At 34.5% G+C, this 21,417-nt stretch overlaps 1 protein-coding gene across 11 annotated transcripts in view; it reads left to right on the forward strand.

Moving 5' to 3' along the window:
* MIA2 (MIA SH3 domain ER export factor 2) overlaps positions 1–21,417 on the forward strand; it is a 102,659-nt gene that overhangs the window by 73,573 nt on the left and 7,669 nt on the right. For 9 of the 11 annotated variants that reach the window (XM_069486667.1, XM_069486675.1, XM_069486683.1 and 6 more), the window contains 3 exons: positions 40–122; positions 1,750–1,878; positions 5,955–6,113. In XM_069486667.1, coding sequence (XP_069342768.1) covers positions 40–122; positions 1,750–1,878; positions 5,955–6,113 — 371 coding nt within the window. The remainder of the gene's footprint in view (positions 1–39; positions 123–1,749; positions 1,879–5,954; positions 6,114–21,417) is intronic. The other 2 variants (XM_069486752.1, XM_069486744.1) reach the window with 1 other exon arrangement.

Raw genomic sequence — 21,417 nt, forward strand, 5'->3', positions numbered from 1 at the left:
TGGATGAGTAACATAGAGATGTTTGTTCTTTATTTGCAGATTAACTGAAACAGAGTTTAAATTTGAACTTTTAGAAAAAGATCCTTATGCACTTGATGTTCCAAATACAGCATTTGGCAGAGGTAGTCTTTTTTTTTTTAACCCCTCATTTAAAATACATATTATATATATATATGTTGCAATATAGTTTATATTAGTGTACATTAACACTATTATTTATAAATATTTTAGATTTTGGAGCCAGGTCTCTAGTCTGAGCCCTCTCACAAACTCCCAAGTTTCTGGGTTTTGTTTCCCCAGCAATAATGAAAATTATTGCTGCCCCCTTTCTTGGTGGGATTTTGTAAGATGATGTATATTTAGTACTTTGAACTCCTTGAAAAGACAAGTGCTTGGCACTTAGTAAGGTACTTATTAACTATTTTTTGGGGGAATGAATAAGGAGTGCTTAAATGGAATAGCATTGTGACTGTTTACATAATTAACTATACTTTGGAATTTGCTTGCATTATAAAAATGAGACCTAAAATAGTTTTTAATTATTTAAAAGTATATATTTAAAAGATAGAAAAAACTAATAACCTGAGTTTTGATTGCTTTAATTACCCCAAGGGAGGACTAGTTTTTCATAAGATGTATTTAATATTTCTGTCCATTTATTATTGAGTTGGTGTCTTTAATGATTTCAAACTATTCCAAATAGTGAAAAATTTTCATAATAATTTTGGTTGAATTAGAATTAAGCTTATGAGGCACTGAAAATAAATCTATTTTTATATAGGTAGAATCCCATTTTAATAATGTTTGGAAAGTTATAAAAATCACTTTTGAGAGTCAAATACCATTAAAATGAAAGTCTATTCTACATTTTAAAAATATAAGATTATTACAAATTTCAAGTGGTAGCAAAGTTCGTGGTGGGGAAAAGAAAGTATACAGAAGGAATTTTTGTCTGAACCAATGTAGAAGTCTGAGGGAGGGTAAATAATGCTTTGATCTTTTGTTGTAACTGATTTCAATATTATATGAGCTATACTCAATAAAATTTAACATGTTTAAAAAGTGTTATTTTGGTGGTATTTAAGTTTGTTTGTTTTTTATTATTGATTTTTGACCCTTGGAAGTATAACCATTATTTGGGAGTGGTAAAGTTTGTAAAATCATAGTGCTCTTAGTTATGTGAGTTATAGATAAAGTGATTTATTGGATAAATAATATATGTAAACTGAGTTTTTACTGGTAATGAATCAAAAGTAATTTGTATTGCTTCAGAGTATTTTATGCATTTTTCTACTTTCTGTAATCAGATGATTCATGGCCCAACACAGCTTATCTGGCCCTGATTTAAACTGAGCACTTCTATGTTGCAACTTTGTGGAAGTATACTGCCATTAAAAACAAAACAAAACCAAACAAACTTCATGCCCCCCGAATCTTGCTATAATTAAAATGTATCACCAGTATCCTTTGCTAAATCTGTATGATTATTTACTGTATTAGTTACCAGTAGGGTAATGTTTTTATTGATTATGAAATGTCTATTTGGTAGACAAACTTTAAAAACACCAGGCTCCATATTTAATTCTATTCTATATTAACAGAACCAAAGGCATAGTTAGTGTTCAGGACATGGATTAAACTTAAATTCGCAATAGGATGACCTGATGGCAATTGTTGAAATGGGATTCTAACTTTATAGTGTAGCTTACTGAAACTATGAATTTAAATATGCTGTTTTAATTATTCCAGAGCATTCCCCATATGGTCCCTCACCATTGGGTCGGCCTTCATCTGAAACGAGAGCTTTTCTCTCTCCTCCAACTTTGTTGGAGGGTCCACTCAGACTCTCACCTTTGCTTCCAGGGGGAGGAGGAAGAGGTATATTGTTTAAATATCTTTATTACTCTATATTTCTTCCTTACTTTATATTTTCATCTCAACTTACCTTTAAAATGATCTGTAAAATAAACATTTGGAAAATACAGGCATTCCTTGCACTTATTGTAGGTTACTTTTTTTTTTTTTAAAGAGGAGCTCTATGATACCTAATTTTAATATATTTTTGTCTTAGAAACGGTGTTATACTAGATTACATTTTGATCAAGGACTTGATGCGTGTCTTTTTAAACCATATTTTTGACTTCTTAAAAACCGTATCATACTACGTAATATAAAATTTATAAAGAACACATAAAACACAATGCAAAATTGTATAAAAGATGCATAAAATACAGTAACAGTATAACTTAGCATAAAATTTTATTTTGATAAAACATTATTAGAATATAGAAGTTTAAAAATCTTTTTTTACTTTATTATCATGATCTTATTGTAGAAAATCAGAAAGTAAAAAAAAAAAAACTTCTTTTAGAGTGAAGGAAGTCAAAAGTGCTCTTACAGGCAGAGTTTTGATGGGAACCTTTACTGTGATCTAAATCATTTGTTAATGCTTTGAGAAACCAACTCGGGATTGTCTGCTTTGTTCCCTTACATGTTTTGAAAATTTCCTTAGCTACTTCAGGCCTAAGCATTAGCTGTTGGTCTTTAATTTACCTTATCAGCATCACCCTGGTGTTAGAAAAGGCCCTAATGCCTTTTAAATCAAACTCCTGTGTGCCTGGAGTTCCTCTCTTTTGATCTCTCACCATACTTTCTTCACTTTGTCAAGTGGCTTTCAAGTTCTCCCTTGGTTTGTGGCAAAATTCAAAGGTACAGAGCCTTATATATTCCAAAATCAAAATTCTTAAGTTTTCAGTCCCAAGTCTGTGTTAAAAGAGCTGATGACGTTCTTCATTACTGAAGTGTTCCCAACCTTTTAGTCAGTGATTTCGACAGATTGAATCTGAGGTAGGAACATAAAGCAATGAGATTAAATAAAAACGCCAAACTAAACCAGCATACAAAGCTCATACACTCAAATGGATATTAATCATCTAATTTGTCTCCGAGGAAGTCTGTGTACTTCTTAATTGAAGCTGCCATTATTCCAGATATATCTGGAACTCTTCCTTTGGAATTGCCTTCAAAGAATATGAGAAAATCAATTTCATGATCATTTGCTTTGCCCATTTACTGTTTATGTCCTCTTTCTCTGTCATCATTTTGCTCCACTTAGAATAGTTCCTTCCCACCTCCCAGTCCCTTGCAGATTGGGCCCATAGCCTGAGGTCACCTCAGAGAGAGCTTTTGCTTGTGTCGGTTTTGAACTGGAAGCTGCTATGGAAAGGAACTGTGCTGTAAACTGATACTTGGAACCTGAGGGAGCTTTGCATTGAGCACTTCAGGAAGGAGACTAATTTGGAAATTTACATGTGTGCTGTAAGCTTAGGGCTTAGTTCCTAAGTCCATTTTCCCCCCAATTTTTTTACCTTGACTTACAGTAAGAAATATATTTTACATCTTGTCATATTAAACACTGACATAAATATAATTGAAACCAGCTACATGAATAGTACTTACCATTACAGTTTTGATGCTTTCTGGTATTTTCTATTTAGTTCTATTCCATTTCATTAAAAAAAGAATGCTAATTAAGTAAGACTAAGTTAGTTTCACACACCACAAAATGGGTAGCAGCCAACAGTCTGAAAAAACAGTGCCCTAGGTTATAAGGGTATAATTGGCTAAACTACAAATGTGAATCACTGGAAGGTGAATTGTATAAGTCAAGGATTGCTTGTAGTCAATTGAATATTTGGGATGAAAGTAAAAATTACCTTTGATTTCTCCTCTCCTATTTCCTCTCCTGTTTAATTGCTTTCAAGATACAATGTGTTTAGAGTATTTGCAAAGGTGTTTTATTATTTGTTAAAAAAGCTACAGAAGTTCTAGGTAAGTTATCAGCAGGTCAGACAGTTGCTTTGGACTGAAAGTTTCCACCACCCACCAAAGAAGGATGAAAAATGCCCTTCCTTTTCCTTCCTTTTATTATCTTTTTAAATTTGAAGTTTGGATGAGTAATATGTTTGAATAATATTGTTAGGAAAACAGTTTCTTTTTTTAGAGTAATTGTTATATAACTTTCGGTCTGAATGAAAGACTTCAGCCTTTAGCATTTTCAGGTTTGTAATTTTCACCTGGTAGTCAATTGGCCTGTAGCTTTGGTCCTGTGGAAGTAAGCAGTCAGGAGCAGGCCTTTGAATGTCTCTTTTAAAGCTTTGTGCTTTACTCCAGATAAATTCAGCCTAATTGACTCTTGCACATTTTCTGCTTGCCAGCCCTTCTTCTCATGAACTAATTATAATTAGAAAGATAAAGAAGCTAGAAGGAAAGATTTGGGGAATTTAACAGAGTGTAAAACCATGGGAAAATGATAGTTGACCTCCTGACATAAAAGCCAGTTGGTTGACCTGACTCTACAAAGGGAGTAGTTGCAATTTTTTTAAAAGATTATTATATATTAAAGAAATGAATGCTTATACTGATTTGTACAAGTTAACAAGAAAAGGTAAAATTAATTTTGGTCTCTTCTCTTAAAGGAGGTACTGAAATGGGGAAAGCATAATGGGAAGTTAGATTCCTATAGAAAAAAAAAAAATTTTTTTTAAAGCTCTTCCTTGAAAGGAAAACTGCTTTGTTTTCTGGACAGTATAATTTTGAGAAGACCTCAGTCCTCCCTCAATGACAGAAAAATGAAGTATTACCATATTTTGTTATTGAATATTTAAATTTTTTTTATGTTTGTCCTTTCCATTTTAATTGAATATGAGTTTTTAATTAAGGTACTGTCTTTTGTATGATCATAGGGAAGGAACTTTAAGATGATTTCCCCCATTATAAATGTAAACATATCTGATTTTCTTATCCAAATGAATGGTGTCTTGTTTAAAGTATTTATTTCAGTAGTGCTGCTGCTTCTGTTTTCTTCCTAGCCTCAAAATATCAGGGTTTGTTTCTGGGGAAGTTGACCTTGGGAAAAACTTTTTGGAGATAATGTGCTATTATATATTTTTTTAATTTCAAAATATTAAGGGGGTACAAATGTTTTTGGTTACATGGGTTGCTTTTGTAATGCTTGGGTCGTGGCTATAAGTGTGCCTGTGTCCATCATCCAAAGTGTTCACCATGCCTGTTAGGTAAGTTTTTGCCCCTCCTCTCCTCCCTCCTCCCAGTGCTGTTGTTTTTGAAACTCTTTTTGTAGGCTTAAGAGCTTGCGAGTTCTCTTTTTGAATGTGAATTTGATATTTAGAAATTACTAAAAGCCATTTACAGCCAAATTTATTTGGTGGGTATAAAGTTTTTAATCAGATTGGTTAAAGTTTTGGGCTGAAGTAGAGAGTCATATTACAACATTGAGATGTAATTTTTTGCATGGCTCTCAAGTTAGTCTGAGTACATTTTTAAAATAGTTGTTCTAAAAAATACTTTGAGTAGTAGCAAAATTATTGAAATAGGTATATAGCCCCTAAGATGACTATCTTAAAGGAGTCATGCTCATTTTGACTATTGACATACTAGTTTAAGCAACAAAAACTTCATTTTATAGTTATTACATCTGGTATGGAAATCTTTACTTAACACTTTATTTTCTACACCTTTCTTTTTCAGACTTAGTATCTCTAATTGTGATTTAACTATTAATTTTATGTGTAAAATGATGGTGATAACATTTAAAAATGAATTTTATAAGCAAGAGTTTGTCTCACCTTTATTTTTCAGACTTAGTATCTCTAATTGTGATTTAACTATTAATTTTATGTGTAAAATGATGGTGATAACATTTAAAAATGAATTTTATAAGCAAGAGTTTGTCTATGTACATGGAAAAATTACTTTTCTTTTGTCCTAGAAATGGCTCTGATAGGAGAGAATTATAGTCTAAATGTGTCTTAGGGAAACTTTTCTGAACTCTCATTGTTTTCACTTTTTAAAGAGTGTCTTGATTTTATTTGATGATAGACCTTATATTACTTTTTAAGATGAAACGGATTTGTGTGGTTTTTTTCTTTAATTAGGTTCGAGAGGCCCAGGGAATCCTCTGGACCATCAGATTACCAACGAGAGAGGAGAATCCAACTGTGATAGGTTAACTGGTCCACTTAGGGCACCTTCTGACACTGGGTCCCTGTCACCTCCATGGGAACAGGACCGTAGGATGATGATTCCTCCATCAGGTATGTAAAGATAGTAGTTATTATTTATATTTGAAAGGCAGACAGCACATGGAACATATAGGAATGGAAGAAATGAGGAGCATATGTGTGTTCTGTCTTAGCAAACACCATAATACATTTTGGAAAACAATTTCTGACCAGAATAATTCAAGGTAATTCATTATATTACAGAAAGGTGTATTGCTTTCCAAAATGGAATGTCTTTATTGTTTTTGTTGCTTATAAAAGTAATACATGTTTATTTTAGAAAATCCAAACAGTGACAAATGTGTAATTAGGAACATGAAAAATCCCCTTTGTCATTTTAGCATGTCCCTCCCAGAATTTAGTTGCAGATATATATCTTTTTTTTTTTTTTTTTTTTGAGACAGAGTCTTACTCTGTTGCCCCAGCTAGAGTGCAGTGGTGTCATTATAGCTCACTGTAACCTCAAACTCCTGGGCTCAAGCGATACTCCTGCCTTAGCCTCCTGAGTAGCTGGGACTACAGGCATATGACACCACACTCGGCTAATTTTTCTATCTTTTTATTTGTGTAAAGAGGACCTTCCTTTAGAGAATTCATAAGCTATCAGTACCAGGAATCCCTGCCATGTGCTCTGCCTGTCTCCTGAAAATGTTATTGAGTGTAATGGTTCTCAAACTTGGCTAAAGAAAAATATGATACCTTAGTCCCCCCTCAGACCAGATTTTCTGAACATGATCTCTGGCAGTGAGGCCTGTATTTCTAAAAAATTCCCTAGAAGATTCTGAGGATTAGCTGAATTTAAAAACAACTAATCTTTCCATAGCCCTTACTATAGAGAAGGACACTTAGTCCCCAAAGGGATTAGCTAACGGTCTTAGGGTAGAACAGTTAGTGAGGTGACTAGTTGAGACTAGAACTCGAATCTAATTCCTAGATTATTGTTCTTTCCACTATTCCTATAGTTCATTTAGTAATGACTTTGTTATTATCACTCATTCATAAGATTAGAAAATATTTCTTTAAGAATTGCCTGAAATCCATTATTTTCTATTATTGTCCTCTGAAGAGTGTTACTGGTTTTTGTTTCAGGCTTATACAGCAGACTCTTTCTCTCATGTGGTGGGCAACAGCTAAAATATCAGTTCATTTCCTTTGGCCTTAGCTGTAAACTGCTTAAATTTGCCTTGCATGTGTTTGTGGTCCAAGGGTCAGCCATAGACTTGGGCAGAGATTATACCTAGAATTTTGGGCTCCACTTTTTTGGCTTTCTCTTTTCTGGGTTCCCCACTCCCATTGCCTTGAGCCCTGTCCTCTTGTTCTTTTTTTTTTTTTTTTTTTTTTTTTTTTTTGAGACAGAGTCTCACTCTGTTGCCCAGGCTAGAGTGAGTGCCGTGGCGTCAGCCTAGCTCACAGCAACCTCAAACTCCTGAGCTCAAGCGATCCTCCTGTCTCAGCCTCCCGAGTAGCTGGGACTACAGGCATGCGCCACCATGCCCGGCTAATTTTTTCTATATATATTTTTAGCTGTCCATATAATTTCTTTCTATTTTTAGTAGAGGTGGGGTCTCGCTCTTGCTCAGGCTGGTCTCGAACTCCTGAGCTCAAACGATCCGCCCACCTCGGCCTCCCAGAGTGCTAGGATTACAGGCGTGAGCCACCGCGCCCGGCCTGTCCTCTTGTTCTTTAGGTCAGAAAGTTTTATCAGAATTTTGATCACCCTGTGCTGCAATGTACTATGGTCTTCCTTCAGGCTAAACCGTAAAAATGGCAAATTCACTTTAAGCCACATTTCCACTCCTTTCTTCTTCCAAATTCCCAGTCCACATCTTCCTGATTTTGTTCATGCTTAGGGACCTTTTGACAGTTATTTTTGCATATTGTCTGGAGTTTATAGTTCTGTGTGGGAGAATCAGTGTGTTATGAGTTTGCCATAATTTTCAAAAATCATGAGCCTCTAATGTCTTTATAGAAGAGATGTGTGTCCATTTTACAGAGTGTCTCCAAATAATGCACCTAATCCATTTGGTTTGACAGAGGGCCTACCTGTGTCAACTATAATCTCAATGAAATACACCAGGGTAAATTCTACAAGGGCGGCAAAGAAATTTTAGATACTGGTCTAAAATTTATGACTGGGTGAGTGGGGTTAAATGATTCCTGAGGCTCTAGTAAGAATTGGAGTAATGCTGATAAATGCATTTAGCTATTAGCCCCATTCCCACCTCGCATAAAATTACAAAAATGTTCCATGTTTGCCCTTGTTACTTTAGTACATCCCATTTAAGTAATCACTGAACACATTTCAAGGTTGGTTCTTTTATTTTGTATTCCAGTTAATAATTGGTAAATTAGAACAGTGAACAAGAAATGAGGGGACCTAGGTTTTTATCTTACCATTGCTGTTAATTTTTTGTGTAACTTTGAGCAATAAGTTTTACCTGTCACTGTTTTCTCACCTCCAGAATATGGACTTCCATAAAACAGGGGTGGTGATGTTCTATGGTAATCTGCTCCCCTACTTTTTGTATAACGTTGATTTATTGGGACTTATGAAGAGTCCTGTTTCTCAATAATAATTGTCTTTAAAATTTTTCCTAAATTTAAAACATTTTAGTTTAAAATACTTATGTTAAAAAATATGACAACTAAAGTAACTAATTTTCTGAAGAATATAGATTCTGTAGTTTGAGGTTATTTGTTATTCATTCTTGTTAAGCATACTTTGTGAAATGCATATATTCCTTTAACATATTAGTACTTGCCAGAACTGTTTTAGATTTCCATTGACTTAAGATGAGTTAGCAGGAATAATTTTAAATGGTTCCATAATTCAGAGAAATCATTCATTTTTGCACTAAGTATTTTGAAAGGGGAGAGAAACCTTAAGCTTATAAAGTCAGAAAAAAATATAACTTATTTTTTTTCTCACATGCTCTATTCCAGGCATTTATTGCTTAGAGGTAGAGGTTTTGTTAGCAAGTATAGATCTGATTTGGTCCAGTAATCAACATTTTATTCTCATTCTTTTCTTTCTTTTTTTTTTTTTTTTTGAGACAGAGTCTCACTCTATTGCCCAGGCTAGAGTGAGTGCCGTGGCGTTAGCCTAGCTCACAGCAACCTCAAACTCCTGAGCTCAAGTGATCCTCCTGTCTCAGCCTCCCGAGTAGCTGGGACTACAGGCATGCACCACCATGCCCGGCTAATTTTTTCTATATATATTTTTGGCTGTCCATATAATTTCTTTCTATTTTTAGTAGAGATGGGGTCTCGCTCTTGCTCAGGCTGGATTCTCATTATTTTCTTTTCTTTTTTTTTTTTTTTTTGAGACAGAGTCTCACTCTGTTGCCCGGGCTAGAGTGAGTGCCGTGGCGTCAGCCTAGCTCACAGCAACCTCAAACTCCTGGGCTCAAGGGATCCTACTGCCTCAGCCTCCCGAGTAGCTGGGACTACAGGCATGCGCCACTATGCCTGGCTAATTTTTTGTATATATATATATTTTAGTTGTCCTATATAATTTCTTTCTATTTTTAGTAGAGACGAGGTCTCACTCTTGCTCAGGCTGGTCTCGAACTCTTGACCTTGAGCGATCCACCCGCCTCGGCCTCCCAGAGTGCTAGGATTACAGGCGTGAGCCACCGCGCCCGGCCGATTCTCATTATTTTCAATAGCAGACTCAGTCTTACAGACTAATGGGTTTTTTTTTTTTTTTTTTTTTGAGACAGAGTCTCACGCTGTTGCCCAGGGCTAGAGTGCCGTGGCGTCAGCCTAGCTCACAGCAACCTCAAACTCCTGGGCTCAAGTGATCCTCCTGCCTCAGCCTCCCGAGTAGCTGGGACTACAGGCATGCGCCACCATGCCCGGCTTATTTTTTCTACGTATTTTTAGTTGTCTGGTTAATTTCTTTCATTTTTTAGTAGAGATGGGGTCTTGTTCTTGCTCAGGCTGGTCTCGAACTCCTGACCTTAAGCGTCCTCCCACCTCGGCGTCCCAGAGTGCTGGGATTATAGGTGTGAGCCACCGCGCCTGGCCAGACTAATGGATTTTAATCATATTTTCTTTCAAAACTGTATGTGGAATGTAAGTGATTATTAAAGGTTAATATGCATATTTGGCTACCATATTAGGATAAAGCTAATTCTACTTAAGCACAATATGTATACAAAATTTTATACAATATTGAATAATCTGAAATGCAATATATATGTTCGTCTAACATTCTTATATGTGTTTACAATTAATTTGCATGTTTAGAGCAAGACTAGTATAGGCAAAAATGTGTTTGAACTGGAAATCAAGAAATTTGCTTTCCAGTTTCACTCTTTTATCTTTCAGTGTGATTTTTAAAACTGGTTTCATCTCTTTGGACCTCAGTTCTTTTGTACAGTGACATAACTCAACTGTATGCTGTGTATAAGATACTTGTTCTAGTAGGTTGAAAGTAGAATGATAGAAAAGATATGCAGTGCAAGCATTAATCAAAAGAAAATGTGAGTGGCTATATTGATAACAGATAAAGTAGACTTCAGAGCAAAGAAACTTACTGGGGGCAGATAAAGACATTACATAATGATAAAAGGGATCGAGAAGACATAACAAATCCTAAATGTGTATATATCAAACAAGAACTGCAAAGTGTGTGAAGCACAAAGTAATAGCACTGAAAAGACAAATACACAAACCCACAGTTATAACTGCAGACTAAAGCACCCCTCTCTCAACAATTGATGGGACAATGGAACAGAAAATTCAAGAAGCATGTAGAATAACTGAACAGTGCCATCAACCCACAGGACCTAACTGACATTTATAGAGCGAGGCTCCCAACAGCAGCAGAATAGCACATGCTTTTCAAGTGCCAACAGAATATTTCCCAAGATAAATTGATTGTATCCTGGGCCATAAAACAAACTTCAACACATTTAAAAGAATTGAAATCATATAGAATGTGTTCTCTGACCACAGTGGAATCAAACTAGAAATAACTATTTATATGTGCAATAATTTGGGTGGATCTCAAGGGCATTATGTTGAGTGAAGAAAACCAATCTCAAAAGGGCATGTCCTATATCAGCAGTCCCCAACCTTTTTGGCTCAGGGGGACCGGTTTCGTGGAAGACAATGTTTCCATGGACCAGGGGTGGGGGTGGGGGATAGTTTCGGGATGATTCTTGGGGACCACAGTACTATATGATTCCATGTATAAAACATTCTTGAAATGACAAAATTATAGAAATGGAAAACAGATTAGTGGTTGCCAGGGGTTGGGATAGTAGTCAGGAAGGAACTGGTATGACTATAAAGGGATAGCATGAGGGAGACGTTTTGGTTATAGAACAATTCTGTGTCTGGAGTATGGTGGTGATTACACAAATCTACATGTGATAAAATGGAATAGAACTATACACAGGCATTGTACCAATGTCAGTTTCCTGGCTGTTATATTGCACTGTAGTTATGAAAGCTGTAAACATTGAGTAAAGGGTATGCAGTATCTCTTTACTATTTTTGCAGCTTTCTATAAATCTTTAACTATTTTAAAATAAAAAGTAGGAAAAAAATCCTAATGGATGTAATACATATACAGGAAAGTGCAGGTACACTGAAGTAAATAACTTGATTTTTTTTTTTTTTTTTACAATTTGAGCACCTATATATAACTAGCATTCAGATCAAGAGACAGTTTTCAGTTTATTTTTGTTTATAAATTTAATTAGAAATATTATTTATAGTTTTAGTAGGAAAATTGTTCTTGAATAATATGTGTTTATAATATTTGCTTATAGTAATCAGAATTAAAATTTTAACAGAAATATGTTCTGGAAATAAACAGTTCATTATAAATTCTTTATAAATACTAAACTGCAACAAAAATTTACCAATGTAACTTACCTTGTTCAGTGCTTCATTCTATAAGAAAAAACACAAAGGTGTTTTCATATTTGAAAGAAGAATCTAATAGATCACAGAAACCTGGTAACAAAGTAGTTTATATTATTCATGTAATTCCTTTGTGAGGCTTAACTGTGTATGAAAGATGATTTTTGTAAAAACTTTCAACTTGTATGTGTTGGCTCATTTTGTTTTTGATTTTTAAAATGAGAATGAGATATCATTTATTAAGTAGATAATGTTACTATCCTATAGATGACTACTTCTAACTGCAACTCCGTTTGTGATATTTACTTTGAAAATTGTTGCAGTAGATTTAGATAGAAAGATACAGTGGGTTAATAGGTTTCCCAAAGGGAAGGATTTAAAATATTAACTCTGTATTTGAAGTTCTAAATATATTTTTAAGATGTATGGGCTATACATTGTTTCATTTTTGTAAGACTTTCCACTGAACTACTTATTTAATATGTTAGGATAGAGAACAAAAGAAAATAGATTCTTAAAAACAAAGTGTGCTTGTATTATTCAGTGATGAGTTAGTACAATTAAATGACTATAATACTGAAATAGATCTTTTTCTATAATAGCTCTGTCCAATAGAACTTTCTGGAAACATCCTATATCTGTACTGTCCAATACAGTAGCCACTAGGCGTATGTGGCTAGTGAGTACTTCAGATGTGCCTAGTACAACTTGAGAAACAAAATTTTTAATTTCATTGAACTTTTAATATAAGTTAAAATTTAAGTAGCCATATGTGACTGGTAGCTAGTGGCTACTGTATTGGACAGCACAGCTCTAGAATGAACACTTGTGCGGTGTGCATGTGTATGAAGCCTTTTAAAAAGGGGACTTTGATATTCTTTGTTGTATATTATATTATTTTTCACTATGAGATAGAATTAATATAGAGATATATTTTCAATTGTGCTACTATCGTAGCTGTTTTTTAAACAACTTTTATTGACTAACTTAACACATACATTTGATGGAGATGTGAGTTGTTTGCAGTTTCTGATTGTTATGAGTAAAACATTCTTGTGTGTGATTTTTAGTGCATACATTTATTTGAGTATATATTTAGGATAGGAATTTCTGGGTGACAGGATATTCTTATGTTAAGCTTTAGTAAATATACTAAACAATATTCCTAAGGTATAGTATCAGTTTATACTTCCACCAACAGTAGATCAGCCTATTTAATTTTAGTCAGCCTGGTCAGTATGTGGTAGCAGCATTCTGGTTTAAATTTGCATCTCCCTGATTATTGATAAAGTGGTATTCCTCTTTCATAAGTTTATTGGCCATTTGAATTTTCTCTTTTGCCACCTACCTTTTTGAGTTTCATGTTCGTTTTTAAATTTGCACATTTGACTTTTCTGTTTTATAGTAGTTCTTTTATATTTTCTGGAAATGGACTCTTTCCATTTCCAGTTATATATATTACCGATATCTTAGAGAACTCTGTGGTTTGCCTTTTTACTTTCTTAATGGTCTTTTGATGAATAGGTTGTTGGTATTAGTAATATGGCTCAATTTGCCAATCATTTCCCTTATGGTTATTTTTTTTTTCTTGTTTAAGAAATCTTCCCTTACTTTTTAGGGCATGAAGATCATTTCCTGTGTTATGCACTAAATAGCTATATTTTTCATATTATGTCTATAATATACCTGGAATAAATTTTGTGTGTATAGTATCTAATAGGAATCAAACTTCATTTTGCTCTATAGGGATATCCAATTGATTTGGCATCATTAATTTAAAAAACTCTCTTTTCCTCACAGTCCTTTAGTGCCATCTTTGTCATACATTAAGTGTGCATATGTATGTGTGAATGTGTTTCTGGTTTTCTATTAAGTTCTATTGGTCTCTTATCTGTACTAATACCACACTATCTTAATTTCTGACTTGGAATCATGTTGATATTTGGTAATTGAGTCTTCATTTCTTGTTCTTCTTCAGGATTGTTTTGGCTATTCTTACCCCTTCATTCCATAAAAATTTTACCATCTACAGGCCAATTTCTTAAAAATTTGCTGCTAGAATTTAGACTGGTAAATTTAGAATTTACTTTGATCTGTAGATAAATTTAAGTCCTCCTTAATTTCTCCTAGTACTTTGTAATTTTCTGTGTGGAGATCTTATATATATTTTGTTAGCTTTCTTTCTAGTCATGTTATATTTTTTGATGCGATTTTAAATTGAATCTTCAAAAAATTTTATTTTCTAACTTTTAACTGGTACATAGAAATATAATTGATTTTGTATATTGTTCTTACCTCTAATAGCCTTATGTGATTTGATTTTCTGTATATACAGTCATATTGTCTTGAATAATTATAGTTTTATTTCTTCTTTGCCAATCCTTACATATTTTAATTTATTACAAACATGTATGGGTGTATTTGTACGTGTATTATTTTCTTTGGTCCACAAGTTGTTTAGAAGTGTATTCATTAATTTCCAAATGTGGAGATTGTCAGATCTTCTCTTATCGTTATCTAGTTTACTTCCAGTGTGGTTAAAGGATATAAGTCTATGATTTAGATCCTTTGAAATTTGTTGGAACTTGGTTTATGGACCAGCATATGGACAGTTTTAGTAAATGTTCCACATACATGTACTTGTAATCAAGGTGTATTCTTAATATATTGGGCACTGTATTCTGTATACATGAACTAGATGAAATGTGTTTCAAATCTTCTCTATCTTTGTATGTTTTATCAGTATATTTTGATACATTAATATAGCTATTCTAGCTTCTTTTTTGGTTACTTGTTTGTATTGGTACATTTTTTCTATCTTTTCAATATTTTTATATATTTATATTTAAGCTGTATTTCTTTCTTTCTTTCTTTTTTTTTTTTTTTTTGGCACAGAGTCTCACTCTGTTGCCCTGGCTAGAGTGAGTGCCGTGACGTCAGCTTCACTCACAGCAACCTCAAACCCCTGGGCTCAAGCGATCCTCCTGCCTCAGCCTCCTGAGTAGCTGGGATTATAGGCATGCGCCACCATGCCCGGCTAATTTTTTCTCTCTATATGTATTTTTAGTTGTCCAGCTAATTTCTTTCTAATTTTTTTTTTTTTTTTTCTTTAGTAGAGACGGGATCTCGCTCTTGCTTAGGCTGGTCTCGAACCCCTGAGCTCAAATGATCTGCCCGCCTTGGCCTCCTAGAGAGCTAGGATTACAGGCATAGCTGCCACGCCCGGCCAAGCTGTATTTCTTATAAACCACATAGAGTTAGGTTTTATTTTTATTTATTCTGACAGATATTTGAGCTTAAAACTATTTTACTATTTACGTTCTATTTGCCTTATGTTTTTTGTTCTCATCTTTCTTGAATTAATTACTTTTCTCACCTTTCTTGGATTAATTACTTTTTATTAATCATCCTCCCCAACTCCCATAAGCTTCATATTTAATCATTCTTTTCACTAGTGCTCTTTCCAGAGAGGATTTTAGTGTACTTCAACCTGGAGGCTAGGGCCACTAATAGTTCAGGATCACAATTAGAGATCGTGATCATTCAGAGTTGAGAGGAATGATCTCTATTTCTAGTTTATCATTCTATGATATAACCATCTGGGTTCGAAACCTGAAGCCTAGTGGGTTTACCAGCATCCTAACCCCCTACCCTTACAGGCCACGAACTCCATTGTTTGTCTCTTTGTGTATGATCTGTTTGTCTCTTTGTGTTTGTCTGTTTGTGTATGATCTGCTGACTTTCTCAATCTCTCAGCAGTCTCTTTTGGAACTGGCAGATGCCTCATTGAAAAGTAGCCTCAAATTCTGGGCCAGTTTCTCTGGGTTTTCTTATTCTTCCAGATCTTGGTACTGCAATACTTCCCTGCTTTGTAAGCATTGGCATTTTTAAAAGATTTTAAAAAGTATGTTTGTTCAGGATACCTAGTTCTTAGAAGTAGGGTTTTTTTGAATCAGTAGTCTGTCATTATAAAAAACAGAATTCATCTTATTTTTAATGATCTTTCTTTTATTGGTTTTCTTAATAACCAAAGCAAAAAAGAACATTAAAAAGCACTTGTAATCCTACTTACCTAGAGATAGATGTATTTTCTTCCAGATATTTTTTTGCATGTGTGTAATTATATATACATACATATACACACACATACACAAATGAACATTTATATGAATTTTCACTTTTAAATAATGAAAGTGGGATTGTATCACCTATTTTTTTGGCACATTAGTGCTGCATAGCAAACTACCCTGAAAACAATGCCTTAAAACAAGAAATACTCATTTAGGTCAAGAGTTTGTGAGTTGGCAATTTAGGCTGGGCTTAGTTGAGAAGTTCTTTTGGTTCTTCTGGTCTTCTGGTCTTAGCTAACTGTGTTGTCTGGCTTTTCACTCATGTGAGCTGCTGACCTTGGCTACAGTGATTCAGCTCTGTTCTGTGAGTGCCGCCTCCTTTTGGCGACAAAGGTTCTGGAGTGAAAAAGCAGAAACATGCAAGTGCTTTTTTTAACCCTCTCTTTGTCAGAATAGCTGACATTTGACCAAATCAAATCACATGACAGAATTTAGAATCAGTGGGCAGGAAATATATTCTACCTTGAAGACAAGGATGCAGGGAGGGATAAAGAATTGAGGTCATGAATGTAATCTACCAGAGGATTATACCTTTATAATATATTTTTACTTACTATTTAACTATGTTTTAAATACTATAATTTCTTAGATTTTAGAATTATTCCTTAGTAGAAAGGATTATATAATTTTTTGTTTAGTTTTTTTTTTCTTTTTCTTTTTTTTTTTTGAGTCAGAGTCTTGCTCTGTTGCCTGGGCTAGAGTGCTGTGGCAACATCCTAGCTCACAGCAACCTCAGACTCCTGGGCTCAAGTGATCCTCCTGCCTCAGCCTCCCAAGTAGCTGGGACTATAGGCGCACGCCACAACATGCGGCTAATTTTTATATTTTCAGTAAAGACGGGATCTCGCTCTTGCTGAGGCTGGTCTCAAATGATCCTCCCTCCTTGGCCTCCCAGAGTGCTAGGATTATAGGCGTGAGCCACTGCACCTGGCCTGGTTTTTCTAATAATTGGCTCCTAAGTAATTGCCCTGCTTTCTTTGCATTTGCTCTTGTTTACAAAGCTGTGCATATTAAACAATCTTGAAGAGTAATAATTTAAAGAAATTTTTAGAAAATCTTAAAATGTGCACTGTTATCTCCCATATTTAGTAGTTACTAATAAGCTTTAAGGGGTGTGGATATTTAAATGTTTTATGCCCTTTAGAAACAATAGTAGTATATTTCAATAATGTTAGCACATAATTCAAATAAGAAAAGTAATGGTTACATGATAGTTTTTTGGCTGTGAGGGAGTAAATCTGCTGAATTCTTGGCTTTTAGCCTTTTAATTGATTCTTGAGACTTATATCCACAGGGCAGTTACAAATAATTTATAGGGCAGGTGTTAATCAGAGCAATGATTCTTTATGTGTAAATGATGTTATGTATGAATCTAACAAGAACTATACAGTAATTGTGTCTAAGTTTATGTAAATATTTTATTTTGGTAATGTTTTAACTTGAGAATACTTAAGAAAACCATATATACTTTAATGAAACAAAGTTTCATTATTTTTATCATTTTCTTACTCTTTGGTGTTCTTGATCTCTTAGTGCTCCTCTGATTGTCAGTGCTCCAATTGCACCATCCTTTCATTCTTTTATCTAGTCTTACAGCACCCTTTTCCAACAGAGAGAAGTAATACAAGACATAAAGAATTTTAATCCTCAGCAAATCTCATGCTGCCTAGTGTAGAGAGATATGACTTAAAGGAGAATTATGTTATTTCCCCTCCTTGTACTTTTTCAAGTGTTAGTATTCTTAGTTTTAATTGTCTAAAAGAACAAGGAATATGTGGCTTCTATTATTTTTGTCACTGCTTATCTTTTACTTATTTGGATAATAATCATGAGTTAAGTCTGGTCTCTGGCCTTGCATGTTTAAAAACTTTTTCTTGAAGAGCTGAGAAAGCAAGAGACATGTACTGTACAGCTAAATTGATGAGGACAGTTTTAACTCATTCTTTGAGCAACAAAAGCAGGTTAAGCAGATCAAAGTACCTCGGATAGCTTTGAAAGTACAGGCATAGATTTTTCGTTACTGGCTGTGATTTGTAGACATTTATACAGCCTGTTGTCCTTTTGTGTTGCAAATATTCTTTCATATGAGATTCTTCTGGTGGAATTATAATTTTCTTAGGTTAGGCTAATTTTGATATCCTGCTGAGATAATGGAGTCTTTTCTTAATAAGGGGTTCTAAGAATCATCGTCTGTGCTTTTATTCATTCTCTCAGAGGAAGACTTTAAAGTTGTAGCCACATTTTAAAGCTGTCACTTTTTTTGGCATATATATCTCTTAGTCACTTACATCTTCTTGATAGTGATCTCTTGTAAATTCTAATGATTAGTATTTGGTTGATAAGTTATTGCTATGTATGTTTACATAAACTTTAAAAATCTGTGTTTAATTTTTCACTCTTCCTGAAGAGTAGGCCGAGGAGAGATTAGGATGTAGGGAAAAATGTGGACAACTTTTTGAAAAATTGTGCTTTGAATGAAAAAGAGATGAGATGGTAGCTGAAGGGAGAGGTATTTTTTGGTTTTTTAAAGGTGGATAATATTATAACAGGTTTATTTGCTGATGGGAATAATCCAGGATAGAAGGAGAAATTAATGATGTATGGGAGAAGGTATAGTTATAAAAGCGAAACCCTTGAGTATTAAGCAAAAAGGATGGGATCCAGAGTGTCATTGGAGAAATCACTTCATTCATTATAAAAAGAAGTAAAGCTAGTACAGATAAGTACAAACTTAGAAATTGGGTGAGGGTGAGTGGAAGTATCCAATTGCTTCAATTTTCTTGATGTGAGATCATCGTCAACTGAGGGAGATAGGAGAGAAGATTGTTCGAGATTTGAAGAGAGAGAACAAAGTATGCAATAGCCATTTATGAGAGTGGAAGAACTCAAACGTCAGTGAAATATAGTATGATTATATAGGGCATTGCTGAGCATCAGTTTGAAATTTGTAGTCATAAATTTGAATGAGGTCAGTCAATATTATATTTTTACATAGTTTATATTCATAGCAATAAGCTTAATTTATCATTACAGTTACTTTTGGGTGCTTACTTTGTGGCAGATATTATGTTAAGTGCCCTTTATTAATTATGCTAACACTGAGAGTGTTATTCTGTTATTCCCATTTTGTAGATGAAGAAAGAAAAACACAGAGGGTCCGGGTAACTTGCCTAATGTCACAAAACAAGATTTTGTAACACAATCATGTGTATCACCCCTGAGAATTTACATATTAATATTTACTTTAGATATGTATGTGTGTGTATGTGTAAATATGTAAGTTAAACATAAAAAGAAATAGCACATTATATAAATGAGTTGAAGACTGTTCTGTTTCCTTTGCTGGGCATATTACCTTCCTCCCATTCCTAGAGGCAAACTTCTCATGAGTTTAGTGTGTGTGTAAACTTTCAGTCCGTCTACGATTTTAAAAGGTTACGTTTCTGTTTTATCAACTTTCTTTATCAGCATTATATTCCTAAATGCTTTTCATGTTAATATATATAAAGTTTATTCCCTTAATTACTGTGTAGTTTTTCAACATATAATAAACCATAATATATTTATCCAGTCCCTGTTGTTGAGCATTTTCCAGTGTTTCACTATTACTAACAATGCTGCAGTTAACACCCTTTTTGCACTTATGTTCTTTAGAGATGAGTCCAGAAAATGGAATTGCTGAGTAATAGAATATGCATATTTTTGGTTTTGGTCGATATTGCCCCATTGTCCTCAAGACTGGCTATGAATGAGATATGTGAGAATAGCTATTTCTCCAATACAAGTCTTAGTTTGTGAAACTGCTTCAGAATGCTCTATATCTTATTCCCACCCCTTATTTGTTTTTTTCTCTAGTCCGTCCGTTTTCTTCTCTCATTCTTTATGTTTAATCATCTTTGTTTGTGGTAGCAAACAAAGTATGAAAGCAAAAAAGAAAGGAACCTTTCATGTCCTTATTTTCTACATTTCAATGTTCAGTCTTTCATTGGTCATATATGCCTTTCACATAACTTTATTGTGTGTGTGTGAGTGTACATGTGCTGATGTGTGGGAGATGTATGTATGTGTTTATGTGTGTGGGTGTGGGTGTGTATGACTTCACCAGAGTACCCTTGTTTACTTGTTCATCTTTCAGGGCAAAGCTTTACTACCTCTGTGACACCATTCCTGATTCCTCCAATCAGAATTAGATAGGCCACCTCTTGTACTATTTGTATTTCCCTTTATTAAGACATTAATCACATTATATTTACTTGTTTCTATCACCATTAGTCTGTAAGGGCAGGGACTGTATTGAGACCAACATTGATTGCTCATGGCTGGCACATGATAGGCCATGGGAGATTAAAGGAATGAATTACTTTTGCCAGTGGAGGGCAACATGGGCATACAACTTATAGTGAACTTATAACAAAATTTTTTATTTCTGAGGTTGCTGATGTTGTGGGGATGTATTTTAGAAGCAAAATAATGAGGTAGTATCTTGAGACCGGATTAAGAAAGGGTTGAAGTTTTTAGGTTTCCCCATTTCAACCCCTTGCCCAACCCTGCCATTTATTGATACTTAATCCTATGTTTGAAGTACAACGAGAGAACTCAGTTTAGGTCTCAGTGATTGGTATTAGCTTTTTCTTCCACTGGGCTATTTCAGACCTGTTGAGACAGCTGTTTGCTAAGATTTTGAAATTATACAAATGAACCTTCAAGACTATCTGGATCTTTATCTCCTAGCCACACCCCCTGACCTTTGGGGAGCTCATTAAATATAATTCTCTCCATCAACTCTTGTTGATGCCAGATGATTTCCTTGGTTTTATGTGGAAGAGATGTGTCAATAAGGTCCCATGTGGCTGAGTCAGATGAAAAGTGACATTTCCAACATTGATTCTATGAAGTTCATATTATGAACCACTGCCTAGGACAGTCATGAAAGACAATTTGGGGCTGTTTGTCCATATCTATACTAGGATAGGAGAGAGTCACACAATTCACCTTTTTTTGACAGTCTCCATATTTTTGGTGTTGGACATAGGTATACATAATCTAGCAAAGTCTGCCATCACCTCTCAAGGGTAAGATAGACTACCTATATTTTTCAAGAATGATGAGTTCCACAGGGACCCAGGAATTACCACTGTGTCATCATAAGTCATCTCTGGAGATGAAGGAAGGTGGTTGTAGAAGCGTCTGAGTCAGAGTCTGTGTCCAGCTTGTTGTCTGTCTAGATGTCCTTAATTTCAGCAGTGAGAACCTTCTATTCATCTGTCAAGTCATAGGTCCTTCCCTTTAGTTTGGGATGGATGCTAAATTCCAAAATGTTAATTGTTAGT

This window comes from Eulemur rufifrons, chromosome 2 (genome assembly GCF_041146395.1).
Source record: "Eulemur rufifrons isolate Redbay chromosome 2, OSU_ERuf_1, whole genome shotgun sequence".
NCBI lineage: Eukaryota > Metazoa > Chordata > Mammalia > Primates > Lemuridae > Eulemur > Eulemur rufifrons.